The sequence below is a fragment of the Heteronotia binoei genome, chromosome 9 (genome assembly GCF_032191835.1).
Source record: "Heteronotia binoei isolate CCM8104 ecotype False Entrance Well chromosome 9, APGP_CSIRO_Hbin_v1, whole genome shotgun sequence".
Lineage (NCBI taxonomy): Eukaryota > Metazoa > Chordata > Lepidosauria > Squamata > Gekkonidae > Heteronotia > Heteronotia binoei.
Genome location: NC_083231.1, coordinates 70,978,534 through 71,005,405, shown reverse-complemented (window position 1 = coordinate 71,005,405; position 26,872 = coordinate 70,978,534). Strand labels below are relative to the sequence as shown.

Below are 26,872 nucleotides of genomic sequence, written 5' to 3'. Positions count from 1 at the left end.
CGAGCGCCAAGCGGGGCGAAAGCATCGCCCCCTCCGGTCTGCTGCTCAGAGAAGGAAGGGCAGGATCAATGCCCGAGAACGCGCTGCTGTTTGGTTGCTAGAAGCACCACAGCTCCTCTGGGGAAAGGAGAGCCTGAAGTCACCGTATTCCGGCGGGTGAGCCAATAGTAAACATTCTATTGCTTGTATCCCTGGTGGTCTACGCATCACGTAGCCACTTGGCTAGCAACCCCCTTCCTGGGCATGTCCAGAGGTCTTTCTACTCGCAGCAGGCAGGCCCCCTTAGACTGAGCCTTCTGAGTAAACGGGGGGGGGGGCTTCACCGAGGGCATCCACAAACAGCTTAAGTTCTCCGCAGCCAGCTCTCAGTCGTTTTCAAAACGCTAGCAGCAGGCTGCTTGCAAAATCACTGGCCGCCATCCAAGCGCACCCCCCCCCCCCTCAAATCTTTGTCCGCCTCGTTTGCCCAGATGCTCCTTTAGTGAAATTGATTAAGGAGTCACTGGTAAGTGCAGCCAAGTGTTTATGACCACTGAGACCCCTAGAGCTCCAGGCACTTGGTGGAAAAGTGGACTGTCTCCATTATGCGTGTGTTTAAAGCCCGCTGGTATAGGAGAAAGGAAAATTGAACTTCGGGGAGAATGAATAAGGGAAACTCTTGTCTCAAGTTTCCCTTGCTGATGAGGTTTTCTGAAAAGAAAAACAAACAGGTATAGAAATAGGCAAAAGACGAAAGGGAAAGCCAGTTGCAGGTGGAAATTCCGTCTCCACGGAGCAGCTTGTTTATTAGCGTCACGGTTTTGCATTGATGACGAGGTGATCTCCTTGCTCAGTAACTGCAACCGGGGAATAGTAACTTTCCAAGGCAGAGATTTCCCAGCAAGCGCGTCGGGAGTGGCAGGGTTATTCTCTTTGCCATAGACACACGCACGCACACACTCGCCCTGAGACTACAGCACCGGGTTCTCCCAGGCTCACTCGCCCCCCCCCCGCCTTCTCTCTCTCCGTGACGCAGTCTGCAAGACGTGCGGCAGAACCAATGGGCTGCCGCCCTGAGGCTGGAGCGAACAGGCGATTGGTTGGCAGGAGCAGGTCGCTGCGCAAAAACAGAAAAGCCGAGCGCTCGGAGCTCAGAAACTGCCAGCAGAGATCAGAGGAGCTGAAGCCGGGACGGGAGGAGAGAGGAAAGCGAGAAGCAGCGGCGGCAGCGTCTAGAAAGTGAATGCGCTTGAAAGCAAGAGAGAGCGAGGCAGGCAATAGCGCGAGGGGAGAAGAGCACTGATCCGGACTCATTACTCAGAGAAAGAATGGGGGCGCTCAGGGCAAAGGAAGAAATGGCGAGGGAGATTTAAGAAAATCTCAGACAAACCCCAGAGAAAACCAGGGAAGCAAAGTTTGGGGCTGCCCTCTGCCTTTTTCCTGTGGCATCTTTTTTTGGCTGATCGTAATATGTACCTTTTGACATTTTTAAGCGTTCTCCCTGGTCTCTCATGATTTGTCTTCCTTCATCTGAAGAGGGCATGCCCATCGGTTCCTCCTGCAGCCTCCCCCCCTCCTGCTATGCTCAGAAAGCCAAACCGAGGACAATCTTGAAAGGTACCCGTTCCCGGGGATTTGCTGTTGCTGCCTCCGCCGCCTCTCCGGCTGCCGCGGTGCAGTGCCAGGACTCGGGGAATAAATTCAAGCGGGCTCCCGGGTCTGTGTAGCCAGCTGCCGATTGCCTCGCGGTGGTCATTTCTGGCGAAGATCACCAATGAGGTGGAAGCTCTGCCCGGCGGCTTCCCAGACCCATCGCGGGCGATTGGCTTTCTTTTTTTAAAGTGGCAATTTATTGATCTTGTTTTCCCAAAGCAAAGCGATGGGGGAGAAAGGAGAAAATGAAGGGAAAGGAGTGACCATAAATCCTTTTTAAAGCCCCCATCAATCTCTGCCCTCCACCCCCTCCCTCGGCTCACAGACACGGCGGTTCTCGGAGGAGGAGGGGGCTTTTTTGGAGAAGGAGGAAGCGGCGAGTCGGGGAGGGGGGGAATCTCTCCCCCCGTTTGGAGATGGTCGTGCTAGTCCTCTTTGCCTTAATCTGGATGGTGGAGGGAGCCCTGGCGCAGCTTCACTACACCGTGCAAGAAGAGCAGGAGCATGGCACTTTCGTGGGGAATATCGCCGAGGATCTGGGCTTGGACATTACAAAACTTTCGGCTCGCCGCTTCCAGACAGTGCCCAATTCGCGGAGCCCTTACCTGGACCTCAACCTGGAGACCGGAGTGCTGTACGTGAACGAGAAGATCGACCGCGAGCAAATCTGCAAGCAAAACCCGTCGTGCCAGCTGCACCTGGAAGTCTTCCTGGAAAACCCGCTGGAGCTCTTCCGCGTGGAGATCGACGTGCTCGACATCAACGACAACCCTCCCGCCTTCCCCGAGCCCGACCTGACGGTGGAGATTTCCGAGAGCGCCACGCCGGGCACCCGCTTCCCGCTGGAAAGCGCCTTCGACCCGGACGTGGGCACCAACTCGCTGCGCACCTACGAGATCACCCCCAACAGCTACTTCTCGCTGGACGTGCAGACGCAGCCCGACGGCAACCGCTTCGCTGAGCTGGTGCTCTCCAAGCCCCTGGACCGTGAGCAGCAGGCGGTGCACCGCTACGTGCTGACCGCCGTCGACGGCGGGCAGCCTCAGCAGCGGACCGGCACAGCCCTGCTCACCATCCGGGTGCTGGACTCCAACGACAACGTGCCCGCCTTTGAACAGCCCGTCTACACCGTCTCCCTGCCGGAGAACTCGCCGCCCGGCACGCTGGTGCTGCAGCTCAACGCCAGCGACCCGGACGAGGGCCAGAATGGCGAGATCATCTACTCGTTCAGCAGCCACATCTCGGCCCGCGCCCGGGAACTCTTCGGCATCTCGCCGCGGACCGGCCGCCTGGAGGTCAACGGCGAACTGGACTACGAGGAGAGCAGCGTCTACCAGGTGTACGTGCAAGCCAAGGACCTGGGGCCCAACGCCGTGCCCGCCCACTGCAAGGTCTTGGTGCGGGTGCTCGACGCCAACGACAACGCGCCCGAGATCAGCTTCTCCACCGTCAAGGAGGCCGTGAGCGAGGCGGCGGCGCCCGGCACCGTAGTGGCTCTCTTCAGCGTCTCAGACCGCGACTCTGAGGACAATGGGCAAGTGCACTGCGAGCTGCTGCAGGGCGACGCGCCTTTCCGCCTCAAGAGCTCCTTCAAGAACTACTACACCATCGTCACCGAGGGGCCCCTGGACCGCGAGCAGCCCGGCGGCGACGCCTACACGCTGACGGTGGTGGCGCGGGACCTGGGCGAGCCGCCGCTGAGCACCAGCAAGTCCATCCAGGTGCGCGTCAGCGACGTGAACGACAACGCGCCCAGCTTCTCGCAGCCCGTCTACCAGGTGTACGTGAGCGAGAACAACGTGCCCGGAGCCTACATCTACGCGGTCAGCGCCAGCGACCGCGACCAGGGCGCCAACGCGCAGCTGGCCTACTCCATCCTGGAGAGCCAGATCCAGGGCATGTCGGTCTTCACCTACGTCTCCATCAACTCCGAGAACGGCTTCCTCTACGCCCTGCGCTCCTTCGACTACGAGCAGCTCAAGGAGTTCAGCTTCCAGGTGGAAGCCCGCGACGCCGCCGCCGCCGCCGGAGGAGGAGGAGGAGGAGGCGGCGAGGAGGCCAACGGCGGCGAGGAGGAGGCGCTGGCCGGCAACGCCACCGTCAACATCGTGGTGGTCGACCAGAACGACAACGCGCCCGCCATAGTCAGCCCGCTGCCCGGGCGCAACGGCACGCCGGCCCGGGAGGTGCTGCCCCGCGGCGCCGAGCCCGGCTACCTGGTGACCCGCGTGGCGGCCGTGGACGCGGACGACGGCGAGAACGCGCGCCTGACCTACAGCATCGTGCGGGGCAACGAGGCCAGCCTCTTCCGCATGGACTGGCGGACCGGCGAGCTGCGCACAGCGCGCAAAGTGCCGGCCAGGCGCGACCCGCAGCGCCCCTTCGAGCTAGTCATAGAAGTGCGCGACCACGGCCAGCCGCCGCTCTCCTCCACCGCCGCCCTCCACGTGCTCCTGGTGGACAGCGCCGTCGAGCGGCAGGGGGCGGGCGCGGGCGGCGGCGGAGGGGCGGGCGGCGGCGCGGGGCTGGGCCCCGGCGGGGCGGGAGGGCCGGGCGGCGAGCACCGGCCCAGCCGCTCGGGGGGCGGCGGCGGCCACGGCGAGACGTCCCTGGACCTGACGCTCATCCTCATCATCGCGCTGGGCTCGGTCTCCTTCATCTTCCTGCTGGCCATGATCGTGCTGGCCGTGCGCTGCCAGAAGGAGAAGAAGCTCAACATCTACACGTGCCTGGCCAGCGACTGCTGCCTGAGCTGCTGCTGCTGCTGCCCCTGCTGCAGCCGCCAGGCGCGGGCCCGCAAGAAGAAGCTCAGCAAGTCCGACATCATGCTGGTCCAGAGCTCCAACGTGCCCAGCAACCCGGCCCAGGTGCCCGTCGAGGAGTCGGCCAGCTTCGGCTCCAATCACCACAACCAGAACTACTGCTACCAGGTCTGCCTCACGCCCGAGTCGGCCAAGACCGACCTGATGTTCCTCAAGCCCTGCAGCCCGTCCCGCAGCACCGACGCCGAGCACAACCCCTGCGGGGCCATCGTCACCGGCTACACCGACCAGCAGCCCGACATCATCTCCAACGGCAGCATACTGTCCAGCGAGGTAAGCAGGCTAACGACGAAGGGGCTGCTCCGCCCCCTCAAGATCCTGGCGAAAGTCGATCCTGATGATTTCCAGGGGACTCTCCCCAGCAAGTGAACTTTTGGGGGGGCGGGGGGTGGGTGGGTTGCAGCCTCTATGCCATCGCATGTTGTCATTAGTGTTACTTTCTGTGTTACCGTTATGAGATGGCAGACCGGTTTTCTTGTGATCTTTCTGTGCAGATGCTTATAAATCTGTAACCTAAATGTTTTTATGGCCATCGGATTATAACTCTCTCTCGCTGCTTTGGCTGGATTGCAAGCTACTTCTGCTTGTCACTTCTGCTGCTATCACTTCTACTGCTGCTGCAGAAGCTGTTGCAACTAGTAGCTGAATTATGGGACTTGTGCCCTGACTCTTCCATCCTAGCATGACTCTTCTCGCACCCAGTGCCACCCCTCAGCCTGCAGTGCACTTTGCCTCCTTCCTCTGTAAAATCTGACCTCCCCCTTTCTCTTTAGTTTTCTAATTTGCGCAGGATGCAGCATGATGTCCCTGGCTCCATTTCAGAATTTTGGTGCTGCTGGGTAGTTTGACAGCACTGTTATTTTCTGAGGTACTTTTGGTTTTTCCTACTCCCCCGCCCCCCCCATCTTTTGAAGACAGAAGCATTTGTACACCAGAGACTAGGTCTGATATTATTGCAACCAAACATCCACACTGTATGAATTTAAATGAAGCTAGCTTAGCAAGTTCTGTTTCCGTATACAGAACAACATAGCCCTATATTTGGTACCATTATTTGTTTTCTCATGGGGTCAAACCCATTAATGCATCTGAGAACCTTCTGAGTGCTGTTCATTTCAGGATTTGAATGTTCTCCCATGATAATCTCTATAGTTAAATGTTTTTTTTTCCCATTGTAGTCACATCTAGGAAGCTTTCTTTTATGATTAAGGCTGTGAAATAATTCCCTTGCGGGGTTGATGTACTACCAGGTGGAAGTTTTAATTAATTCCAGAATTAAGACTTTATTAATTAACTTTTCATGACTCTGGCAGAGTTACCTCTATATTGAAACATGTTTTGATCAAAAGAGCATTTTAAAAGAGTGTTTGTGAAAGCTTCTGTTGGAGCTTTACACTCTGCCCCCCTTTATGCATGTTTTAGTGCATAAAGAATATAATCTAGACTTAATGTTCTTCTCTAAATTTTGGTCTCCTGGGCATTAAATTGAGTGTACACTCTGTTGCTGGGAGAAAAAAAAGAATAGTTTGAGATGTAACAAAATCTGTGGAGACTTCTTTAATGTTAACATTTGTAAGGTTTAAAACACTGGGTGTATTGTATTTTCTTGTTAGCGCTGTAGATTTTATTATACGTCCTCTTTAAATATGTTCCATTGAAATACATGTTGGTGTTCAGATTGTGGGTCCATTATTCAGACTCAATGGTAACTCCTTTTATACCTTTTGTCCATGGTATAAATTGTTGTTCAGTATGGGCTAGGAATTCAAATCTGGTCTTAATCTCTGTTGAGCAACCTGAGTGCCAATCCTGCTGGCACTTTCTGTGCAAGTAAAGAGGAAGAGTATATGAAACACACTAGTAATGTTTTCTATAGGTGTTGAGTGGCCTAACTCTGAATACTCATATTCCATTGTTGCAGATACATAAATTGGTTGCCAGCAAACCATGCTGGGAGTTCATTTTTTTCCTAATTATTTTTCTAGAATAAACACCAGCGTGCAGAGCTCAGTTATCTAGTTGATAGACCACGGCGGGTAAACAGGTAGGACCTCCTCATTCCTGATTACCTAAATTATAGCCCCGATTTTTACACAACCTGAGATATATTTCAGCAGGTATGGCTAGGGCTGTGGGAATATGTTTACTGCAGATGTAGAATAATAGCTGAAGAATGTAAAAATGAATTTGTTCAGACAGAATCATTAAGCAAAATAAATTGGCACTGAATGAGCATCTTTGAATTATGGCTGTGGTGGGTCTCTCTGAAATTACCTGGGGGGGAAAAGAGCCAAATCTAATTTTGTGCTTGTCTGAAACGTGCTTCAAATACTTATGAGTCCCTTTGTGAGAATTGGCAGATAATATTGACTTCTCTGTGTGCAAATTTAGCTTCCCAGTTTAAGCAAATTCAACCAAATTATTTATAACAACAGTGTGTAATGCAGGCGGTGTAATAATGGCCACTGTCTGTTCCAGTTGGATTGTTAATGCCTGAAACTACAAGTTTTGTTTGTGATGGAGAGAAGTAGTGCTCTGAGCGGGAGGTTTGGCTGAGTGCAGGACCACATGTGACCATGGGATGGCAGAAGAATGTTTTATGAGTTTTCTTATTCCTGGGTGTTCAAATATTAAGATTCTTTTTTTAACATTTCTAGTTCTGCATTCCAGGAAGCAGACATTGTAAGCTCTAAGGACAGTGGTCATGGAGACAGTGAGCAAGGAGACAGCGATCATGACGCCACTAATCGAGGTCAATCCTCTGGTAAGTCTGATAAGGGGGGGAATCTAAATATTTGATCTTTTAATAAGAGAGACAGTAAGGGCAATTACAGATAGATAAATAAATAATAAGCCAGAAGTAATGTGATATAGAGTGTTTAGCATTGTATGCGCCTGCATGACTGAATGGCCTTAAAACGATCCCATTCATAATATGCAAAGAAAGATTTAAACAAAAAGCAAAAAAAAAAAACAGCTTACCAAACTTTCATTATGTTAAGTATGCTTCATTGATACTTCTTACATGTTGTCGTGGAAGAGAGACAAAATAACTAATAAGTTTGGTTGTAGGCAACAAAATATTTTTTTTAAAAAGCTGTTGGAACGATACCCAAGTTCTTTGCAAGGCTTAGAAAAGTGATGTAAAGGGGGTGAATGAAAGAAAGATGAGATTGAGTGACAGTTGGTTGGTGGCTTTTTGTGGAGTTTTCTTGTTTGTTTTGAGATCAGTAGTATCATAGAACAATGGAAATGTGTAATGTGTTTGCAGAATTGTGGTTCTTTTGGTGACTTCTTATGTTTAAACTAACAATAAGGCAATGTGCAATCATTTGTTTAATCATTGTGTAGGATGTGATTTTGTTCTTTATATGCTGAAGGAGGAAAATGAAAATTTCTACTCTTGTATTGCTGCTGCTACTGTTTGGAATAAGTTTTGACTCTGATGTTTACATGGATGGAATGTTTCTTGCAGCTTCACAAGTGTCAGTTCACTAGATCGTAGGTACCAAGGGTCTTGAAATCCACTATTAGTTGTAAGTTACCTTTTTTCCTTCTTCAGCTTCCCCAGACTTTAAAACAATCCTGAAAGAATATAGAAAGTATCACTCCATGGAGGCAGATGCTTTCCCTCTGTTTTCAACCCTACTCATCAACACCAGTAATGACTAGGAGCATTAGTTGGTTGTTCCAGCCCTTTGCTCTTCCAATGTGTTGCTGAAGGAAGCCTGGGTACATAGGGGAAAAGTCCGTTCAGGGGTTGCTTTATATTACTGCAAGTCATTAATATGCAGACCTAATGAGCCTTGAGGGGAGCCAAGAGCTTCTAAGCTCTCTGCTTTTTGTAGGGTTTCATGTGCAGTGAACAGTCTCTCTTTTATGTCTGGGAACCTGACAACAAACCAGCTCTTGCCAGAAGTTTACAGAGAAGCACAGAGCCTCCTTGGGGGTTGTGCCCTATACTTGGCATATGATTTGTTGTGACCTGCCCAAATCTGTGCTTTTTACTTCCCACTTTCTCCTCAGCCTCCAACACTGAAGTCACAATCAGCAGTTGAGGGGTTATAAAAATCCTCCATTGCCTTATCTCCTCGTCTGTTTTTCTTTTTAGTTGTCTCAGGGCTTTTTTAAAAACACATTTTACTGCAGTACTCATCTCCATGAACATTTCAATCAGTTTATTCTCTCAACATAATGAACCATAATAACCAAATAGGAGAGGAAAGAATAAACATCTGCATAAGGAGCTGGAATGGAAAGGCAAAGTGTGGAAATAAAATTGTGATGCACATCGAGCAAAAAGCCATTTTATTTTAGAAGCATCTAGTAGTGTTACTATTCTTAGTTTATTATTGTTGTTGTTTTTAAAGGCTTACCTAGAATTAGAGCTTTTGTGATGCCTGATGATAGGCACCAGTTTTTATCTCTGGCCTTTTATAGAAGCTGTTTTACTTAGCTAAATAGGTAACAAGGTCTGGAGGCATACATTTGTTTTCATCTATTGCTGTATGGTTTGAACACCAAATCAAAGGAGCTGAATACTTCCATGTAAGCTGATTAGATCTAGTGGTTTTGAAATCTTTGATTTGCAGGTCTGCCTGTTCATCTGAACTACAGGCTTCTAAAAATAAATTGAGAATAGTTTTATAATCTAGTTAGGATTAGCATTTTGATGTGAAACGGTGACTTAAATTAATGACTACAATACCCAGTTTTGATAAATTATTGCTGAGGATTTATCATGATCATTGTGAATGAATTTTTTTTGCAGAGGCAAAATGGAATATGTGTTTACTGTGTTCACTAGATGTATTTACCATGTTAACTAGATGTGTTCACTCATACTACTGAGATGCATTGGAGTAGAGCTGTTTATTGATGACTGTACTTGGACTTTTATGTGAGCATCACTTGTTGCGATTCACTGAAGTATTTATTGTAGGACACATATTCCAATTTAAATAAATTACAACCAACTAAAAATAGGAAAATAATATGTGCATTTTAGGTGTGTGTGTATGTGTTTCATAGCGCTTTTTAGAACCATTTTTTTTCCCATATGCACAATAGCATATTGGATAAATTTTGCAAGGTGTGATATCTAAGACTCTCCTCAGTACCCCCATGATTAATTAAGCTTTAGGCTTCTCTTTGGTGATTTCCAGCATAGCTGCAAAGTATCACTGTTTGTTTGTGTTCTGTGCTATGCGATACAAACACCTGGTTGCCAGGAGTTGGACTGAAGCCATCACCTCACTCCCTCTAGTTGCTCACAAGATTAATATATGAAAAAGCTGCCTTTGGAAAACTAAATTATGAATTGGAAGAATGGTCTTCTGAACTCTAATTCTAGATTATTTAGCAATTAAAAGTGCCTAGAGTTTGATGGATGACAAAAGTTAATGATTGTACTGGTAAATACAGATTACTGTGTTGGACTATCATATTGTTTAAGGCATTGTTTTCTAGTATATAACTGCTTGGGGAGTCAGGACCCCTTAGGGTTCCCAAATCCATTTTGAAATTCCTGGGGATTTGGGGGTACAGCCTGGTAAGGGAAGGGTTTGTGAAGGGAAGGGATCTCAGTGCAGTATAAGGCCATAGTCTATCTTTCAGAGCAGTCATTTACTCCAGGGGAACTGGCCTCTTATCAACTTTCAGGGATGTCAAACTCACTTGTTATGAGGGCTGGACATAAATGTGACCTTGTTGGGTTGGGCCATGTGTGTCACAAAGGGTAATGCCAGGTATAAACTTTATAAAGGACACAGACAAACATGCACACTCAGCCTAATCCACCTCACTGGTTTGTTATTTCTCATTTGAATAGTTCAAATGCTTTCCTACTGAGAAAGTCTGGATCGTGAAGGCATGGATATAATGAAGGGGAGAGGCAAACCATTGCACCCAAGAAAGGACTAGCATAATGAGCCAATAAAACTAATTCTCTCTCTCTCAGCAAAAAACCTTGAATAAAACTTTGTTGGCCTTAAAGGTGCTTTGTATTTCTCCCTGCGATCAAGGGAACTGGACAAAGGAAGTTCTGGCTCTTTCCCTCCCTCCCCAGGGGGTGAGGAGGGGAAGGAGCCTCAGCCAATAGAAGGAAGAGAGGCTTGGCTCAGTAGCTCTGTTTTGGGATTGAGGGAGCCCGACAAAATAAGCTCTCTTTCACCCCATTCTTCCCCAAGAGAGGAGCCCTAGTCAATGGAGAAAATAGAGGCTCTGCTCTGTAGCTCCTGTGTAATTGATCAAGCCTGGCAAAGCAGGTGATGCAGAAGGAAGCAAGAGAGGGAGAAGGAAGCAGATGACAGTAAGCTCCTTGCAGGCCTGATGGGAGCCCCCTGGGGGCCTGATTCGGCCTCTGTGCTGCATGCTTAACACCCTTGATCTAAAGATAATTTGTAATTTCAGGAGATCTCCAGGCCCTACCTGGAGGTTTGCAACCGTAGTCTCCCATAATTATAAGAGACTGGCTACTAAAAAGTTGCCATGACCTGGAAAGCCTGATTTTGTCATAAGTCAAGCAGGGTCAACCCTGGCTAGTATTTGGATGGGAGACCTCCAAGTAATACCAGGGTCATGATGCAGAGGTAATTATTCACAAACCACCACTGAATGTTTCTTGCCTTAAAAACCCTATGGAGTCACCATAAGTCAGCTGTGACTAGACAACACTTTCTGCCACCCCTAAAAGATAACCATTAAGATTTTGAAAGTGTACACAGGATTTTGTTGTGAAGTGGTTTGGGAAATCGTTTTTAGTGGCCATTAAAAGAGCCAGTAGGCCTTGGTGATAAAAGTAGAAAGAGAATTACACTTGAGTTCCTATGTGGAGACTGACCAATGAAAAGACAAAATTCCCAGTGGGGCACAGAATGCTATTTTTCTTCTCTCCACTTTTGTAGTGTTATAGTTCAGTCCTGCTTTGAAGATGATTTTGGCATTTAGCTAGTCTTGGAGGAAAATAGGATTGAACATGAGGGAAAAGGGTTTAAGGCAGTTCTTTGACAGTGGCCAAGAATTTTATTTTGGTGTCTTTCACTATGGTTGCTATGATTAATAATGCAATTTACTAGTCCAGATTCAACTATGATGTTATGTGTTGTAAAGCCCATGGGAAGTGGGGTAGGGAGCATATAGATCACTGAAAGCAAACTTGTGAAGACTATCTTTACAACTGAAGAAATGGCAGGCAACTTTATTAATAAAACATACAGCATTTTGATGAAAGTAGATGGGGGGAAGAAATCTGGCAGATATTAATACCTTACTTTACAGTTGCAATTTTTAATTGGATAATTAAAGGATGGTACTTTGAAGATTATTCAAAACCTCTGGAGGCTTTGTGTGTGTAGTTTTTTCTCCTTAATTTAATCAAGAAGAAACAAATCTAAAAAATGCATAACATTGCAGAGCAAAATTAGTGATTTCATGGTAACTCCCATGACTGTAGTCCAGTATGTTTTTAAGATTTTTATTTCCCTTAGAACTCCATGGGAATTAAGCTACCTAACCCAAAACAGGATTGCAACCAAAATCCATGTTAAATTTTGAAGAAAATACATGTATTAATATGTATTATGTAGCTGTTGCAACTGTCTCTCTCTCCCCGCCCCCCCATATAATGCCTTTGGTGCTATAACTAATACCTTTTGTTCTGGTAGGGCTATCGTTAAAAGAATGATTTTCATGACTTCCTTAATTATAGTGAATGATGTGATTAGGGGGAAGTTTTGGGATCTAGACAGAAAATCTGAGAAACATGGTTGCCTGATAAGATTTTAAAAGAACTTTATTAGATATAGTGATGAACATTATTGAGGAGTTCTCTATATTAGTTTCTAAAATCCTTTCAGCAAAGCCATTGAACATTCATAGCTTGTATTCGCTTTTAAAGAACCAGCTTAACACTGTAATTGAGGCTTTTACAATTTTTTTTTCAAATTCAATTATAGTTTAAGATGTTTTTCCTCACTGTAGATTGGCAGTGATAATGGATTGGCTAGCCCGAAAAGACTGCACATCAAGTGAGATTTATGACAGAATGGAGATGGAAGTGTTTGAGTGACTGAACATTTCTTTAAACTATAAATCAAAAATATGGCTCTTTGTTTATGGAGGAGTAAAGTACAGGCAGCCTCCCCCTCAGTTCTTATTGGCAAAATACTAATAGTACAGTTAGATGGTTTACTGAATAGCGGGTACAAATTCTGCTTGTTTTAAATCAACTGAACAAGTATGTTAGTGATGACATCAATCACTGGACATTTGTTTTGCTTTAGAACAGGTGTACTCGCTCCAGGGTGCAAGGTTAAGCAGAAGTGCATCACCCCACCAAACACATACAATAATAAGATAAAGATGTTAATAATACCAGAGTACATCTGAGTGTGTAGGATTGTTTCTTCCTGCCATTTTTGAACATTAGCTAGCACTTGAATATCTGTATTGAAGGAAAAGACTTCTCTCCCTTTTCACCCTTTCTGAAGCTTGAGGTACAGTTACTCAGTTGAGACAGCAAGATTGCCAAGGTACTTGTTTGAGCGCAAGGTGGCTATGGGGAAGAGGAGTAAAATTACCACTGTGGCCAACTTGCTCTTTTCCTGGATGGCTGCCTGTGTGCTGGTTTACTCTCTCTTCAATGTGGGCAACATGTTCTCATCCCAATTGCAGCCCAGCTGCTGGGATAAGAATGTGGAGGCTGCAGAGAAAGGTGATGTTGAAGAGGGTGGGCCCTTCCATCCCTGGCACAAGGCTGACAACACAGGGAGGCTTGCATCTTACTCATCCTCCAGTCCTTTCAGCATTTTAAGGTGGGAATCACCTAATTGTCACAAGTTTCACTAGAACAATGGTACTGCTCATTTGCCTCGAACATAAGGTTTCAAATTGAGGAAGAGTGGTCAGAGGCACAGATGTCATGTCAAAGAACTACATATGGATCCTGAATGAGTGTTACTGTATTAGAAAATACAAAGGTATCTGTTAACTATTTTAATTCCTCAAATGCCACATACCAAAAATTGGTGCGTTTTGTTTTGGTTGTTTTTGTGGCAGTGGGAGCATTTAGTAGCCATCTTGAACCTTCAGGATGGTACAGGATATGCAGGGCTTTTTTGTAGAAAAAGCTCAGCAAGAACTCATTTCCATATTAGGCCACACCCCTTGATACCAAGCCAGCCGGAACTGCATTCCTGTGTGTTCCTGCTCAAAAAGTTTGAGGAGTTGAGAAGTTTGAGGAGGGGTGGGACTTCAATGCAAGTGTGCCTGGTCAGTTGGATCAGTGGGCGGGGGATGGGGCATAATTGCAAGCAAGGAGGGAGAAGCAGGGAATAAATATAACTTGCTTATATCACCAGGAAGTTATATAAGCATTTTGGTGATATGGGGGAGAAATGCTCTGGTTTTTTGGGCAAAACTCGATTGACTGAAGGTAATTCTACCATAGAGTTCCCAAACCAGAATATCACCCCTTACATTACTGATGTGCCTGTGTTACTTCCTGGTTATGTAGGCATGTCATGTTTATTTCCTGCTTCTTGCCTTTTGGAGAGGAATTCCTACTGCAGCAAGGAATGCCCCGGGGACATCCCCCCCCCCGCACACTTTCTAATAGCTATGAAGCAGGGGCAGGGTTTCTAAACCAGGGGATCTCCTGTCCCCAACTGGAGATTGCTAACCCTATTTCAGTGGAGCATAATGCCATAGAATCCACCTGCCAAAGCAGCCATTTTCCCCAGGGGAACTGATTTCTGTCACTTGAAGATCAGTTATAATCCTAGACATGTCTTGAAATGAGCTTGATAATTGAACTTATTTGTTTCAGAAAGTTGGTTTTAAATTGATCCCTACAGAAAGCAAATAGAGAAATGACAACAAAAAGGAAGGAAAAATGTTTCTTTCTAAGTTCTGAAGTCTATTATGTGGCATTCTAAGAGTGACCAAAATGAGCACTGTATTGTGCCAAGAGAGACATTAGGTGTACATTTAACTTCACTCTGCAAAAATTCACAGTAAATTAAGCTACCAGTCACTTAGCCATCCACCTTTCCTCAGTTTAGTAAATGACTGTAACACCAGTTGGTGTCTCTTGCTCCAATTCTAGGTCATTATGATCCCATAAAAAACACCTGTTAGAAATCATTTGGTAAAATGTCAGCCTATTGTACAATGTTTTAATAAAAAGGAGAATCAGAATTAAAGCCTGCATATGTGCTGGTGTAATTTCCAAACCAATTCAGTTTTCATTTAAGTGTATCGTATTGTAAAATACAATTGCATGATGGTCAGAATCTATAATAATAGTTGCTGTTCATGTAATGAAAACTATTTTAAAGGAGCATTTTGTATGTTAGTTTTCCATATCAGGATTTCAGTGATTAGTACACTTTACTGTGGAGGAATCTCTTAGCATTATCATTTTCCCTGCAGAAAATTGATGCTGAACAGCTGCTCACACAATAGAAATATTTCACACCATTTCCACAGGGCTGGCCCTGCCACTAAGCAAACTAGGCAATTGCTTAGGGTGCCAGCCTTCTGGGGGTGCCAAATTGGGTGCCCCCATGTGACTTGGTGACATTATCATTGCAAGGGGGTGCTAGAAGTTAGCCTTGCCTAGGGTGCAAGACAGTCTGGGGCTGGCCCTGCATCTCCATACATCCACCACCAGTCCTGAGCATCTATTTCCAATGCAAATGTGCCCATCTAGTATTTTATACCAATATAATATCATCTATATTTTTGTATTTCTATGATTTCAGAGATTTCAACAAAACTACAATGTATAAAATACTCCCACCTAATATTATATTTAAAAATAGCACACAACCCAGCCAGAATATCATAGTTGGAAGCCCCGTTGATTTCAGTGAGAAGGAGTTAAGCGCAGGCTCATGAAACCAGTTGTACTTAGAGTGCTAGATCATGACTCTAATTTCCAGTCACTGCAGTACTGTTTCCATGTTTTATATCACACTGTTATATAACGTTACTTGCTTGGTTTCTGCATTTGGCAGGCAGAAGTCATAGAAAGCTGCAGCGAGTTTGTGGCTGAGAACCTTATATGAGATTGTAAACAGCAGAGTATCTATACCAGAAAGCTAAACTGGGGAAGGGGAAAGAACAGAGGGCTTGGTTGTTGAATATTTTTAAAAAAAATATATATATATATATATATATATATATATATATATATATATATATATATATATATATATATATATATATATATATTTAGCAATCTAGCCTTTTAACTCAAGTTAATGTTTAACAGATACAATTATTGTGAATTGCATTCCTTCTAAAAATTATGGGTATTATTTATTTACATTTGCTGGTTTTTATAAATTCTAAATGTTAAAATATATATTTTAAAACTGATTTTGGTGCTATAATACCTGGTAATCAGCTAGTAAAATTATTTAATACAAAAGCACAGTGCTAGAGAAATGTTTCCAATGCATTGGTATACCTTTTATCCTTTCTGCTGCTTTCTTTACCAGCAAAGAAAGCAAGCTAGCCTATTACTTCATTGAAACCCTTTGTATGTCTCACATGCTGTTTAATCTGTAATCCCTGCCGCTGTTCAGGTTTGCATTCCTCAACAGCTCACTGATTAGTAATTTACTTCCAGACTTATGTATACCAATTATCAGTAGGTTACAAACAAAGCTAGATTTTGTAATACACATAGCTTAATTTAAAATAAAATTGCCATTATAAAGCAATATTAATCTGAGACAAAGTCCCTTGCGTTTTTTTTCCCTTTCTTAAATACTTGTTAAATTAGTGGAATTTCTTGTTTGCAGAATATTTACTGGCACATTGTTTCTTACTTATATGTCCCAAATAAAAATTCAAAGCCATTGCAGAATTTTAAGCTCTTATCTGTGCTTGGGGGAGATAGCTAATGATTTCTTTTATGGCCATGACTTGCATATCTTTTTATCAACAAGCAGGCATTCCTCCCCAGATTCCTTTCTGAGAACCATCTACCATTTTTGAATTCTGATGCTGAAGAATCATGCAATTTACAACATTTTCAGCAACTTCCTCATGTCCTTTGAATCAGATCCTCTCAGTCATTTTGTAATCTGCCATCATGCCTTGCCAGTGAGTCTTGGTTCATGATTTTGGGAACTGATGATTTGTGGTTTACAGTAATGAACAGCCAGTGGTGTCCTGGTTATTGTTGGTACTGAAAAACATCTTGAAGGTTACGTCAGTGAGCTGTAGCATTTTGGTACTGGTAGTATGCTCATAGAGTGATTATTTAATGCACTCATTATAAGGCCAAATCATCAAGTGATTTTGTTCAGGTTACATAAATGTTAAGTATATCTAAAATACTTAACTTTCCCAAATAAGATATTAAGGAGTAATTTTTAACCATCAGAGACTTAATACATGAGTTAATCTTAGTTATTTCATTCCATTCTAAATGATTTCAGGCATCACAGTTTTCCAAGAAACCTGGTCTGATGACTTAAAATTCAGTCAGTCTATTGAAATGCCATCTGAAGTTCATCAGTAGAAACTCTGCTTGTCATTCAGAATTGTAATGGCTTTATAGGATTTGTAAGCAAACAGTTCTGTGTTGGCATGGACCACTCTTTGTTGGTATAGAGTAAGCATTAATGTGTTTGCCAATAGTATCTGGATCTGTGTCACATCAGACAACAGTTTCTCTTAGTGCTAGTAATTAGTGTAATTTCAGTCAAAGCTTTTTTTTCTAGTTTTATGGTGGTGTATGGGACTGTTGAGGAAGAAGCCTACAAAAATGTATATTGGAAGAAATGGTGAGAAGGCTAGTTCTTCCGAGTCAAGCTCTTTCCTCTAAAGTAGGATGCTTAATTTATAGCCTTTTGATATTTTCAGAAACATTCTACATTTATTTTTCACTGGTGAAATCTAAATGAACAGAACCTTAGTAAGACCCATCCCCCCTATTTTGTCACTACTTTCTTGTCACGTGTACCTTCCCTACTGATTCTGGGCAACAGGTTGCTTCCAACACTTTCTAATGGAGTGGGACTTACTCCCCAATAAGCTCGATGGAATAACTTCACAAGGAAAAAAAAAATATTGTCTTTTTATGACTGTTTTGCCAACTGTGGGCATTCGAGCACTTCTTTTCTTTTTTGACTTTTTAAAGGCTAAATTGATCACATTCTTTATTGATAAGATGAAGGTGATGGACAGAAATCTTTTTTTTAACTGCCTCGATCAGCACCTGGTCATGATGCTGAAGATTATATCTGCAGTTTTTTTCTTCTCTTTCCTGCATGTAGGCATGGATCTCTTCTCTAATTGCACGGAAGAATGTAAAGCACTGGGCCACTCAGATCGCTGTTGGATGCCCTCTTTTGTCCCTTCTGATGGACGCCAGGCTGCGGATTATCGCAGCAATCTTCATGTTCCTGGTATGGACTCTGTTCCAGACACTGAAGTGTTTGAAACACCAGAAGCCCAGCCTGGGGCAGAGAGGTCCTTCTCCACCTTTGGCAAAGAGAAGGCCCTTCACAGCACTCTGGAGAGGAAGGAACTGGATGGACTGCTGTCTAATACACGAGCGCCTTACAAACCACCGTATTTGAGTAAGTACTGTTCAAAAGGCTGCTAGACAGTGTTTCCTTTGTGGAAATAAATCTCCATTCTCCCATGTGTTAGGAATAGAACAGGGAATCCAAGGCAGTAGGAAAGGAAAAAAACAACAACAATCCTTGAATCCCTTTGGATTGAGAATCGCTGAAGAGAGAAATGTTGGGTCTCCCCCTCTTTTTTGTTTTTCAAAAATGCCTATGGCATTTTAAGTTTGTAACTTCTAGGATCATGTTGAAGATGGATTTGTAGAAAAAATACTCAGTTTTTTGGAACTGATACCCTAGTGGATTATTTTGAAGTAAATAACTAGGAAGACAAGTATTTCTTCATCTTTTTAGGTATTTGTAGTACTGCCTTACTGAGATGTCTACAGCATCAAACAGTTTTGTATCACAGCTGCTTTGTTCCCATTGAAAATTTGGAGCTCATCTTCTGAGTCATGGTTCACTGTCATTTCTACTAGCTTTTGTTTTCTTGACCATCTTTCAAGGGAAGAACTTTAATTGTTCTGCTCTTGCGCTCTCTGAATTCTTCTGATAGTTATCAGTATGATATTTGGTGACACAGAGGATAGTGTGTAGGCTTAGGATAGCTACTTCATTATTAATTTCAGATCCTGTGCCAATTGAAGTCATTTTTTTTTTTTGCCTAAGATACGAAATATAACAATTTCCATCACATTTATGTTTTATTACAAGGCTGTAAAGTCTTCCATTGATTAGAAGTGCTTCTGATATTTCTCATAGTCTATGTGACTGGAACTGAGGGAAGTGGTGTTGCATCAGAAAAAAAAAACCCCTTTGATTCAGTAAGTGAAATGGCTGCAAATGCTGCAGGAATCCTTCTTAGAGAAAAAGGAAACCTGACTGAAGACAGTGGTATGACAGTGATGTCGCTACAGGAGTCCAGGAGAGTTCTGAAATGCACATTGAATACTGGAGCACTTCATTGTCTTTTTTTCCTCAGTTTTGTCTTGGCAGTTGCCCACCAGGAATTCAGTCTTCATGTCAGGCATTCAATCTTTATGCCAATTTTACCTCTTAACTGACTGAACAAGCATATGTTTCTAATACCAGATTTGTAAACTGTATAATCAGTTACTTATGTAAAGCACATAATTTGTATATGTTGCCTTTGAATTTGTCTGTAGAGGAGGATTGCTTTTTTGTTTGTTTTACCTTTCTTCATAATCCATCTAGTTTCATGAATTCATCCTTTTATTCTATAGCTACATTTTGGCTATATATTTCTTTGTTCAGTGTCTGTTTAGGATGATAACTTTTACCACCCCCATTCAGTATAAGTAACATTTCTTTACTGGTGGCTAAACCCAGTCATCACTTTTTTGATGGCAAACTGGTGTCTGATTTGTGTTGTTTGAATCTATGAGCAGCTTTTAGTTAGAAAACAAACCTATTTCCTGCTAATTTGTCATTTTAACATGGCTGCATTGCTAGTCAGCTTCATTATATATTTTCGTGTGAGCTGTGATCTTTTGCAACTACTCCTATATTAGAAGTCCTATACTGTAAATGAATTTGGGGGTGGGATGCCACCTTGCTGGTTTTTGCATTCTATTTGATATTCAAGACTAAATCTGTATTAAATGTGAAATTACGTGACTGACTTTTATTTACCTATAATGAATTTTTTTTTTAGTTTTTTAAAACTAAGATTATACTAAAATTTCTTTGGGAGAGGGAAGAAAGCAGTTGCTTATAAGCATGGTTTTCTATAGAGATGATAAAATATTTCCCAGTGAATAATGTATTCTTTGAACACTACAAGGGAAGAGCCTTATTCTCAGTTCAATTCAAAGGAAAGCAGTAGAGTTTATTCAAGAGGTAACTATAGCAGAGCTGCTAAGTAATAGTGACCACAGCATAATTAAGTTTAACATTCTCCAGGGGCAGATTGTACCAAAAACCATTAAGAAAATATTGAGCTCTAGAAAGGGAATTAGACAAAAAGCTGATTGAGAAAACCCTGAGGGGTGTAATATGCAGAGTAAGCATTCTGCTATCACACCTATAAGTTAGGACACTGGGGTAGAACAGGGAGGCTTATTTGCCTCCAGAAATAAAAGATACCTTTTATTGAAGCTATGTTATTGATCTTTTAAAAAATGAAAAATGTATGTGTTCCATATTACAAATACTTAATTTGCAAAACTCAAAGCTTAGAATTCCGTCCCCCCCATCAAAAAAATACAAAACAAAACCAGAGCGAAGCCATCTGGAACTCACATTGACCCACCTCCAGAGGATTAGAACTACATGAGAACATCTGCATTTGAACTGAAAAATTTGACCCTATTTAATAGCCTTTCCCCAGCTGTGAATTGGAGGCACTTCTGAAATGTACAGGGGCAAGTGTCAAAAGCAACTTACAGTGCAACTTAAGGGAATTTGTCCCCCCAGGTTGAAATAAAGAGTCAGATGCAATAATTGGATTAAACTAAGGGCCACTTTATTTAATTTATTAATAAATGGCAAGGGCTAAACAGAACTTGTGGCTTGGTCAGGGCCAAGGGTCTCAACAGACACCTCCCCTGCCATTTAACGGGTGAGCAACCCAGCCCCTGGCTAGAGCTGTACACCACAGCTCACACCAGGCCAGCTCAGCAAAAGGCAACAAACCAGGAAGGTCCAACCACAAGCTGGGCAACTCAATGAAAGGAACCTTCCAGATAAGCCCTAAAGGACGGTCTGCATTCTCCCACCCCAGGCCGGGAAACCCAAAGGTTGATCCTGACAGACCCCTAACCTCACAAAAGGGGGATACTTTCTGGTCCTCCCCTGGCTGCATAAGCTCATTAACCACAGAAACCTGCCACAACCAAAGTGACCAACCTATTTAACAGCACCTTCCTACAGCCAAATTCCCAATCCACTGACATGCTATGTAGTGTAGGTGAAAAAACACCCCAGCAGTCCCGCCAATCAGCTGGGGATCAAAAAATTCCTACCTGACCCCCCTAATAAGAGGCAACCAGCAAATGCCTACATACCAATCAGGGTGGGAGGGAGGACCGATCACCAGACAGACTGGCAAAAGCGGGGAAGGCGCACTGCTGCTGCAGCCAGCCCCGCCCCCAAGCACAAGCCCATTGGGCTGTCAAACTTCCTTTCTTTCCCCAAGGGTGGCAAATGTGTCCCTTCGTATTTACAGCAAGGCTACAGGCGATTGAGACGAAGTCTGCTAATAATGCCATAATATGCACAAGTGTATTGTTGTGCTTTCAAAAGTGCTTATTTCTTTGGGCCCCTTCAGTAGCAAAATCAAGCCTTTGGAACAAATTGCAAGAGGAGGGCAAGGTCCCACTACACACCCTTTTAACTGTAGAATTAATCAGTTAGCCATAGAACATACGCATAAGCACAATTTTAAAAGAACAGGCAACATTCTTTATAGTGAAACTGCAAGATGCATACAGTGGGACGCCAAATATATCAGTAGTTTTACAAAATAGAATGAGTAGGGGGATTCTAAGGTAGGCAAATGAAAGTGACATAATAGAAGGTAGTCTAATTTCTTTGTGTCAGTAGTCAGCAGCAGAAAAAAGAACCATGAACAGTCAAGGCACCATTTTAGGAGTATTTCAAAGGGTTAGGAAAACTGCTTTAAAATGATCTGGTTTACCAGGGTTCAACTCATGGGATGAAGTAAATTCCAAAGTAGCTAATATGACAGATGCATGCATATTATCAGTTCTTGTCAGGTAATAATTAAGGGGCCATATCTATGAGAGATTAAGTGACAAAGTGCGGGAACAAACTAACACGTTAAATAAAAATAAATTGATTATACCAGATGGTATTCATCCAACAGTTAGCAAAAGATGCTAAGGGAGACATTGACTTATTTTTAACAAAAATAGTTTCAGTTTTCTAAGTTTCATGTTCTAAATAAATTAAATTTAGAAAATGTTAGAATAATGATTTGAATATAATGTACCTGGCAATTTAGACAGGTGCTACTAATAAGAGAGAAGCAGTAATTGAAATAGGAATTGCAAAACATCTGAGTAAAATTTTTTTTAAAATAATTTATATAGTGGTTCTACTATGCATGAAGTAGCTCTGAAAACAATAAAACAATAAGAAAATAAAAATAACTCTCACAATAAAACAATAACCAGAATAGCAAAAAGCAAAAGATGCTAAATTGGAGTAATGGCCCCTCAACAAAGATCACCTTGGTCTGGTTTGGAATCTACCCAGAAAAGGTTATCTTGCACTCCTCTTCCGACAGAGCCTGGTTGCTGCAGAGAATGTTGTTGGTGCTAAGAGCCCAAGTACACATCTTGAAAGGAGGGTACCTCTAGAAGGAAGTGTTGGACAAAAGTGACTAGGACTATCTAGGAAGATATGATTCTTCCATTTTTTGTTTGATTGTTTAAACAAAGTAAGACTGTGTAGAGGAGTTGTCTTTAGCACGGTGTCAAAGCACCATTTATCTATTGATGATTGATCTTGAACTTCCAGATGAAGTTCCAAATTGTTGTTTTTCTTTCCCTTATGAATGGAAAAGCAGCTGGAGGTGGGAATTGCGTAGATATATAGGATGGAAAAAAGGGTTAAATAGCCTCTTTTCCCATATATCTTCTTTTAGCTCTGATACATTTTCAGAGCTGCTCATCATTAAGCACACATAGGCGAAGAATCAAGTGACTTCAGTTGAATGCTGGATAACTTGGGTCCTTTGAATATTAGACTGGTGTGGTTTTTAAAAGAGGAATTATTACCTTCCTTGTGTTGGAGCTCTGGGGCTGAGGAATTTGAGTCAATGAGATCAACAGACTAAATAAACCATGAATCATGTCAGGGATGCATTAGGCCGATACTGCATGGAGCAGGAGGTTGGACTAGATGGCCTGTATGATTCCTTCCAGCGCCGTGATTCTATGTAAACTAGATGCCTTAATGGTTACCTAAGAAAAATGAAAAAGAGAGGGGAATATGTATATAATTACTACTTAATTTGTGAGATTGTTGGGCCTTCAAGAAAGGACAGCAAAGTATTACTGATGAGATTTATCATATCACTGGAACAGTCTTCTGAACATTTTGTGCAGGAGTTGGGCTAGATGACCCTGGAAGTCCCTTCCAACTCTACAGTTCGATTATTGTATTTCCATGGGTGGTGGTACTGCAATACAATGTTCAGGTCCTAATTAGCACAAGTGTAATAATATATTTAAAATACATTGCTTTCAGGTGATGAAAAGTTATAAAGAAGGTTATAAAATAAGAATGTTTTGTATTCAAAGGTTCTATGTATGAGCTGGGCTTTTTAAGCAGCTCTATCCTGCTTTCCTTTAGCAGCCAGTTACCCCTCTGAAAAACTACTCCTCAAAGTCAGGAGACCGTTCACACTGGCATCCAGTATAGAATGAGCAGGGTGGGGAGAGATCAAAGTTGATGTCTGGCAAAACTTTACTTTCACTCCTATGGATGTGGCACTCTAGTGTGGCATCTAATCCATTCCTTGCATTTGGTTGCAGTTCTCACAGTCAGCTTGCAGTTCTGGTATATTGTGGCCAGCACTTCTGGGAATAAGAGTGCGCTTCACAATGTGCAAATTTTGTCACCCTGCAATGAGGCAACCATTTGTGCACTACAGCTTAAAAATTTGTGCGCTAGCACACTTTAGCAGGAACACTGATAATAACACTAATTTACTGCCCTTTCTTGCAAATTTTTGTGGTTTTCTCTTTGTGATTAGAGAATCACAAAAAGAAAACCATGTGAGTGTGGCGGCATGCTTGCAACAAAGTCTCAAGAACATCTTATAGGATGTTTATGAAAACATGAGATGGCAGCAAAGGACACCAAGAAAACTGTCTATGCAGCCCCCATTGCATCTGCTAGCTCTTGCCCGGCCCAATTATTTAGAACAACTCAATCCTTAACCACAGTGCCTTTGGGCAAAATAAAAGAAGGGGAATTGGCTATAGGCTGTGAGGCATTTGTGAGCTTTTTCGCAGAGCTTTTTTTTGTCATTCCACTAGGACCTTCCAGCCACAATTGATATAATAATGGAACTGGAAGCCTCTTGTCTGTCTTCAAGTCCAATTTTGGACCACTTCAGTCAGCTCTCCCAGGAAGAAGTTGACAAGATCCCAGCAGCTGTGAAGCCCATCACTTGCCTCTTTGATCCATGCCCCTCCTGGCTGGTCAAGGCCTACCAGGAGAGTGTTTGGGGTACCCTGGGAGATATTATTGATCTGTTCCTATCATCAGGGACTTTCTTGGTTTGTTTAAAGGAGTCATTGGTGTATGCATTCTTGAAGAAACCTTCATTGGATCCTGTGGTCCTTGCTAATTATCACCTAGTTTCAAACCATTCCTGGGCAAGATGGTTGGGAGAGCAGTGGTGGATCAGCTCCAGAGTTTCTTAAGTAATGCTGCTACCCTGGATCCATTCCAGTCTGGCTTTCACCCTGGCCATGGGACAGAGACTGTGCTGGTCACCTTCACGGATGACCTCAGGAGACATCTAGTTCAAGGCAGGTCAGTGCTGCTTTTGCTTTTTGGATCTAATAGCAGCATTCAACATGGTTGATTATGATTGTTTGAGCCACCATCTTGTCAACACTGGGATCTAGGGGTCTGCCTTGCAGTGGCTTTCCTCCTTCCTATACAGTTGTGGACAGAAGGTAGTGCTTGGGGAGGAATTGTCCCAGTGACACCCACTCAAATGTGGTGTGCTTCAGGGGGCAGTCCTTTCTCCAGTGTTCTTTAACATTATTCTTCTTATACAGTCCACAAGGTTTTACTCAGGTAACACTTGAGTAGACTTCTCATGCAAAGCAGAAAAAAGTTTATTCAGAGTGCATCAGCAGAGGAAATTCATATCTCAGACTTGTAGTATTTGGGCAAGACTTGCCAGAACTGATATAAACCGAAACTTAGCAGTCCTATATAGATAAAACTTAATGGCCAGAAATTCTTCTGCTCCCGTCAACAATTATTTCAAATTGCATTTGCAGACTTTGATGTTTCCCCTCCAAGGCCATTCTTACAAGGTAGACGCATTGGAGACATGCTTTCACATAGGTGCTTTCATTTTTGGAGGTCTCCGTTTCTTACACTCTATTGTACTACCATTAGATCAATGTTATTATATACTTTAGTCTATAAAAGGATCCAGTAAAATATAATGGTTATACATGGCCTTGTGATTACATAGGGTTACATGTGGATATATGGATTATACATAACAATGAATATATTAAAAATATAAATGAAAATCTGGAAAAAAAATATTGATGCCTAATAAGCAATGGCAATAATACTGCAGTAATCCAAAATACAGTTTCTATCACTCAGAATGAATATACAGTGTATAACAACTTGTCAGGACCTTGTTCCTGACACAGTCAAGGACAGAGGGTGGTACTTGGGGAGGAATTGTACCAGTGATGCTCACTCAAATGTGGTGTGCTGTAGGGGGCAGTCCTCTCTCCAATGTTGTTTAACACCCACATGAAACCCCTTGCTCAGTTGGGCTGGGCTTTATCTGTTGATGGATGGCCAGCCAGACTCCACCCCCGAGATATTAGCCAAGCACTACAAGGTGTGGCAGGATGGCTTAAACAGAGCTGACTGAAACTTAATCCAATTAAGACAGTGGTACTATACCTGGGTTGTAGGAATCCAGGACTGGAAAGCTGTTTTTGTTTTTTTAGTTTTGAAATTTTTATTTTCAAGAAGAAAAGGGAAAAAGGAAAATGGGAATAGAAAAGTGATAATACATCTATCAGGAAAAATAGAATACATTCTGCATGTCACAATATCATTCAGATAAAAGAAAATTTCATCATGTTATTACATGTTTAACCTCTCATCACAATAAATCATATGAAATTATATTGTAAGTCTCCACTTAAGTTGTCAATTCAGCTCGTATTTCAATCATATAAATTGAAGAATATTAACAAAAGTTTACACCAGAACATTTTAAGTGTCTAACCATACATATAACTTTTCCCAGTATTTTCTTGCTTCTTCCTTGGATTTCCCAGCAAGCAATAAAGATAAGTAGTCCATCTGTGCTGCTTCCAATATTTTCCTGATCAGCTCCTGTTTTGTAGGTAGTTCCTGAAGCTTCCATTTCTGAGCAAACAAAATCCTAGCTGCTGTATTAATATGTGCCGTTAAATGTCTTGTCTTTTTTGTATAGTCACTAGGGTACATATTCAGTAAAAACAGTTCTGGTTTAAATTGAATCTGCACCAGCATTTTCTGCAATAGTTCATGCAACATCTTCCAGTAGTCTTTCACCATCTCACAGGTCCACCACATATGATAAAATGACCCAGCCTGTTTTGTACATTTCCAACATTTGTTGGGCATATTAGGGTACATTTTAGAAAGTTTTGGGGGAGTTACATTCCATCTATAAACATCTTATACAGATTTTCCTTAAAAGATACTGATTTGGTTAATTTGATATTAGATATCCATAAGGTCTCCCATTAATCTTACATAATACTACGCCCTATATTCTTAGCCTATTGTACCATACAGTCTTTCACAGTCTCATTTTGCATCTTCATTTGTAATAGGTAAAAGTATATTTTCAAGATCAGTTTTTCTTATTTATTTATTTGAGATTTATATATTTATTTTTCTTGAGGACCCAGGAAGATTTTATCAAATGGGTATTGATCAATATTGAACCTTATTGTCTTATCTTTAGCATATCTGGAATCATTTGCATTCTAAGCCACCAACTCATCCTTGGTTTTCAGTTGATTATCTTGTTCCAGTATTTCCTCATGTAGCATTGATTTGGTTTTATAAGAT

The 26,872-nt window shown here is 42.8% G+C and overlaps 1 protein-coding gene across 17 annotated transcripts in view; it reads left to right on the top strand.

Moving 5' to 3' along the window:
- Positions 1-1,481: 1,481 nt before the first annotated feature.
- The window catches only part of PCDH10 (protocadherin 10), a 66,877-nt gene continuing 41,486 nt past the window's right edge, over positions 1,482-26,872 (top strand). For 6 of the 17 annotated variants that reach the window (XR_009555801.1, XR_009555800.1, XM_060246780.1 and 3 more), the window contains exons 1-4: positions 1,482-4,727; positions 6,440-6,498; positions 7,112-7,218; positions 17,747-18,052. Coding sequence is in view for 8 of the 17 variants with exons in the window: in XM_060246780.1 (XP_060102763.1) it covers positions 2,049-4,727; positions 6,440-6,498; positions 7,112-7,218; positions 17,747-18,052 (3,151 nt within the window). In the remaining 9 variants the exon portion in view is untranslated. Of the gene's footprint in view, positions 4,728-6,439; positions 6,499-7,111; positions 7,219-17,746; positions 18,053-26,872 lie in introns of those variants that run through there. The other 11 variants (XR_009555803.1, XR_009555802.1, XM_060246784.1 and 8 more) reach the window with 3 other exon arrangements.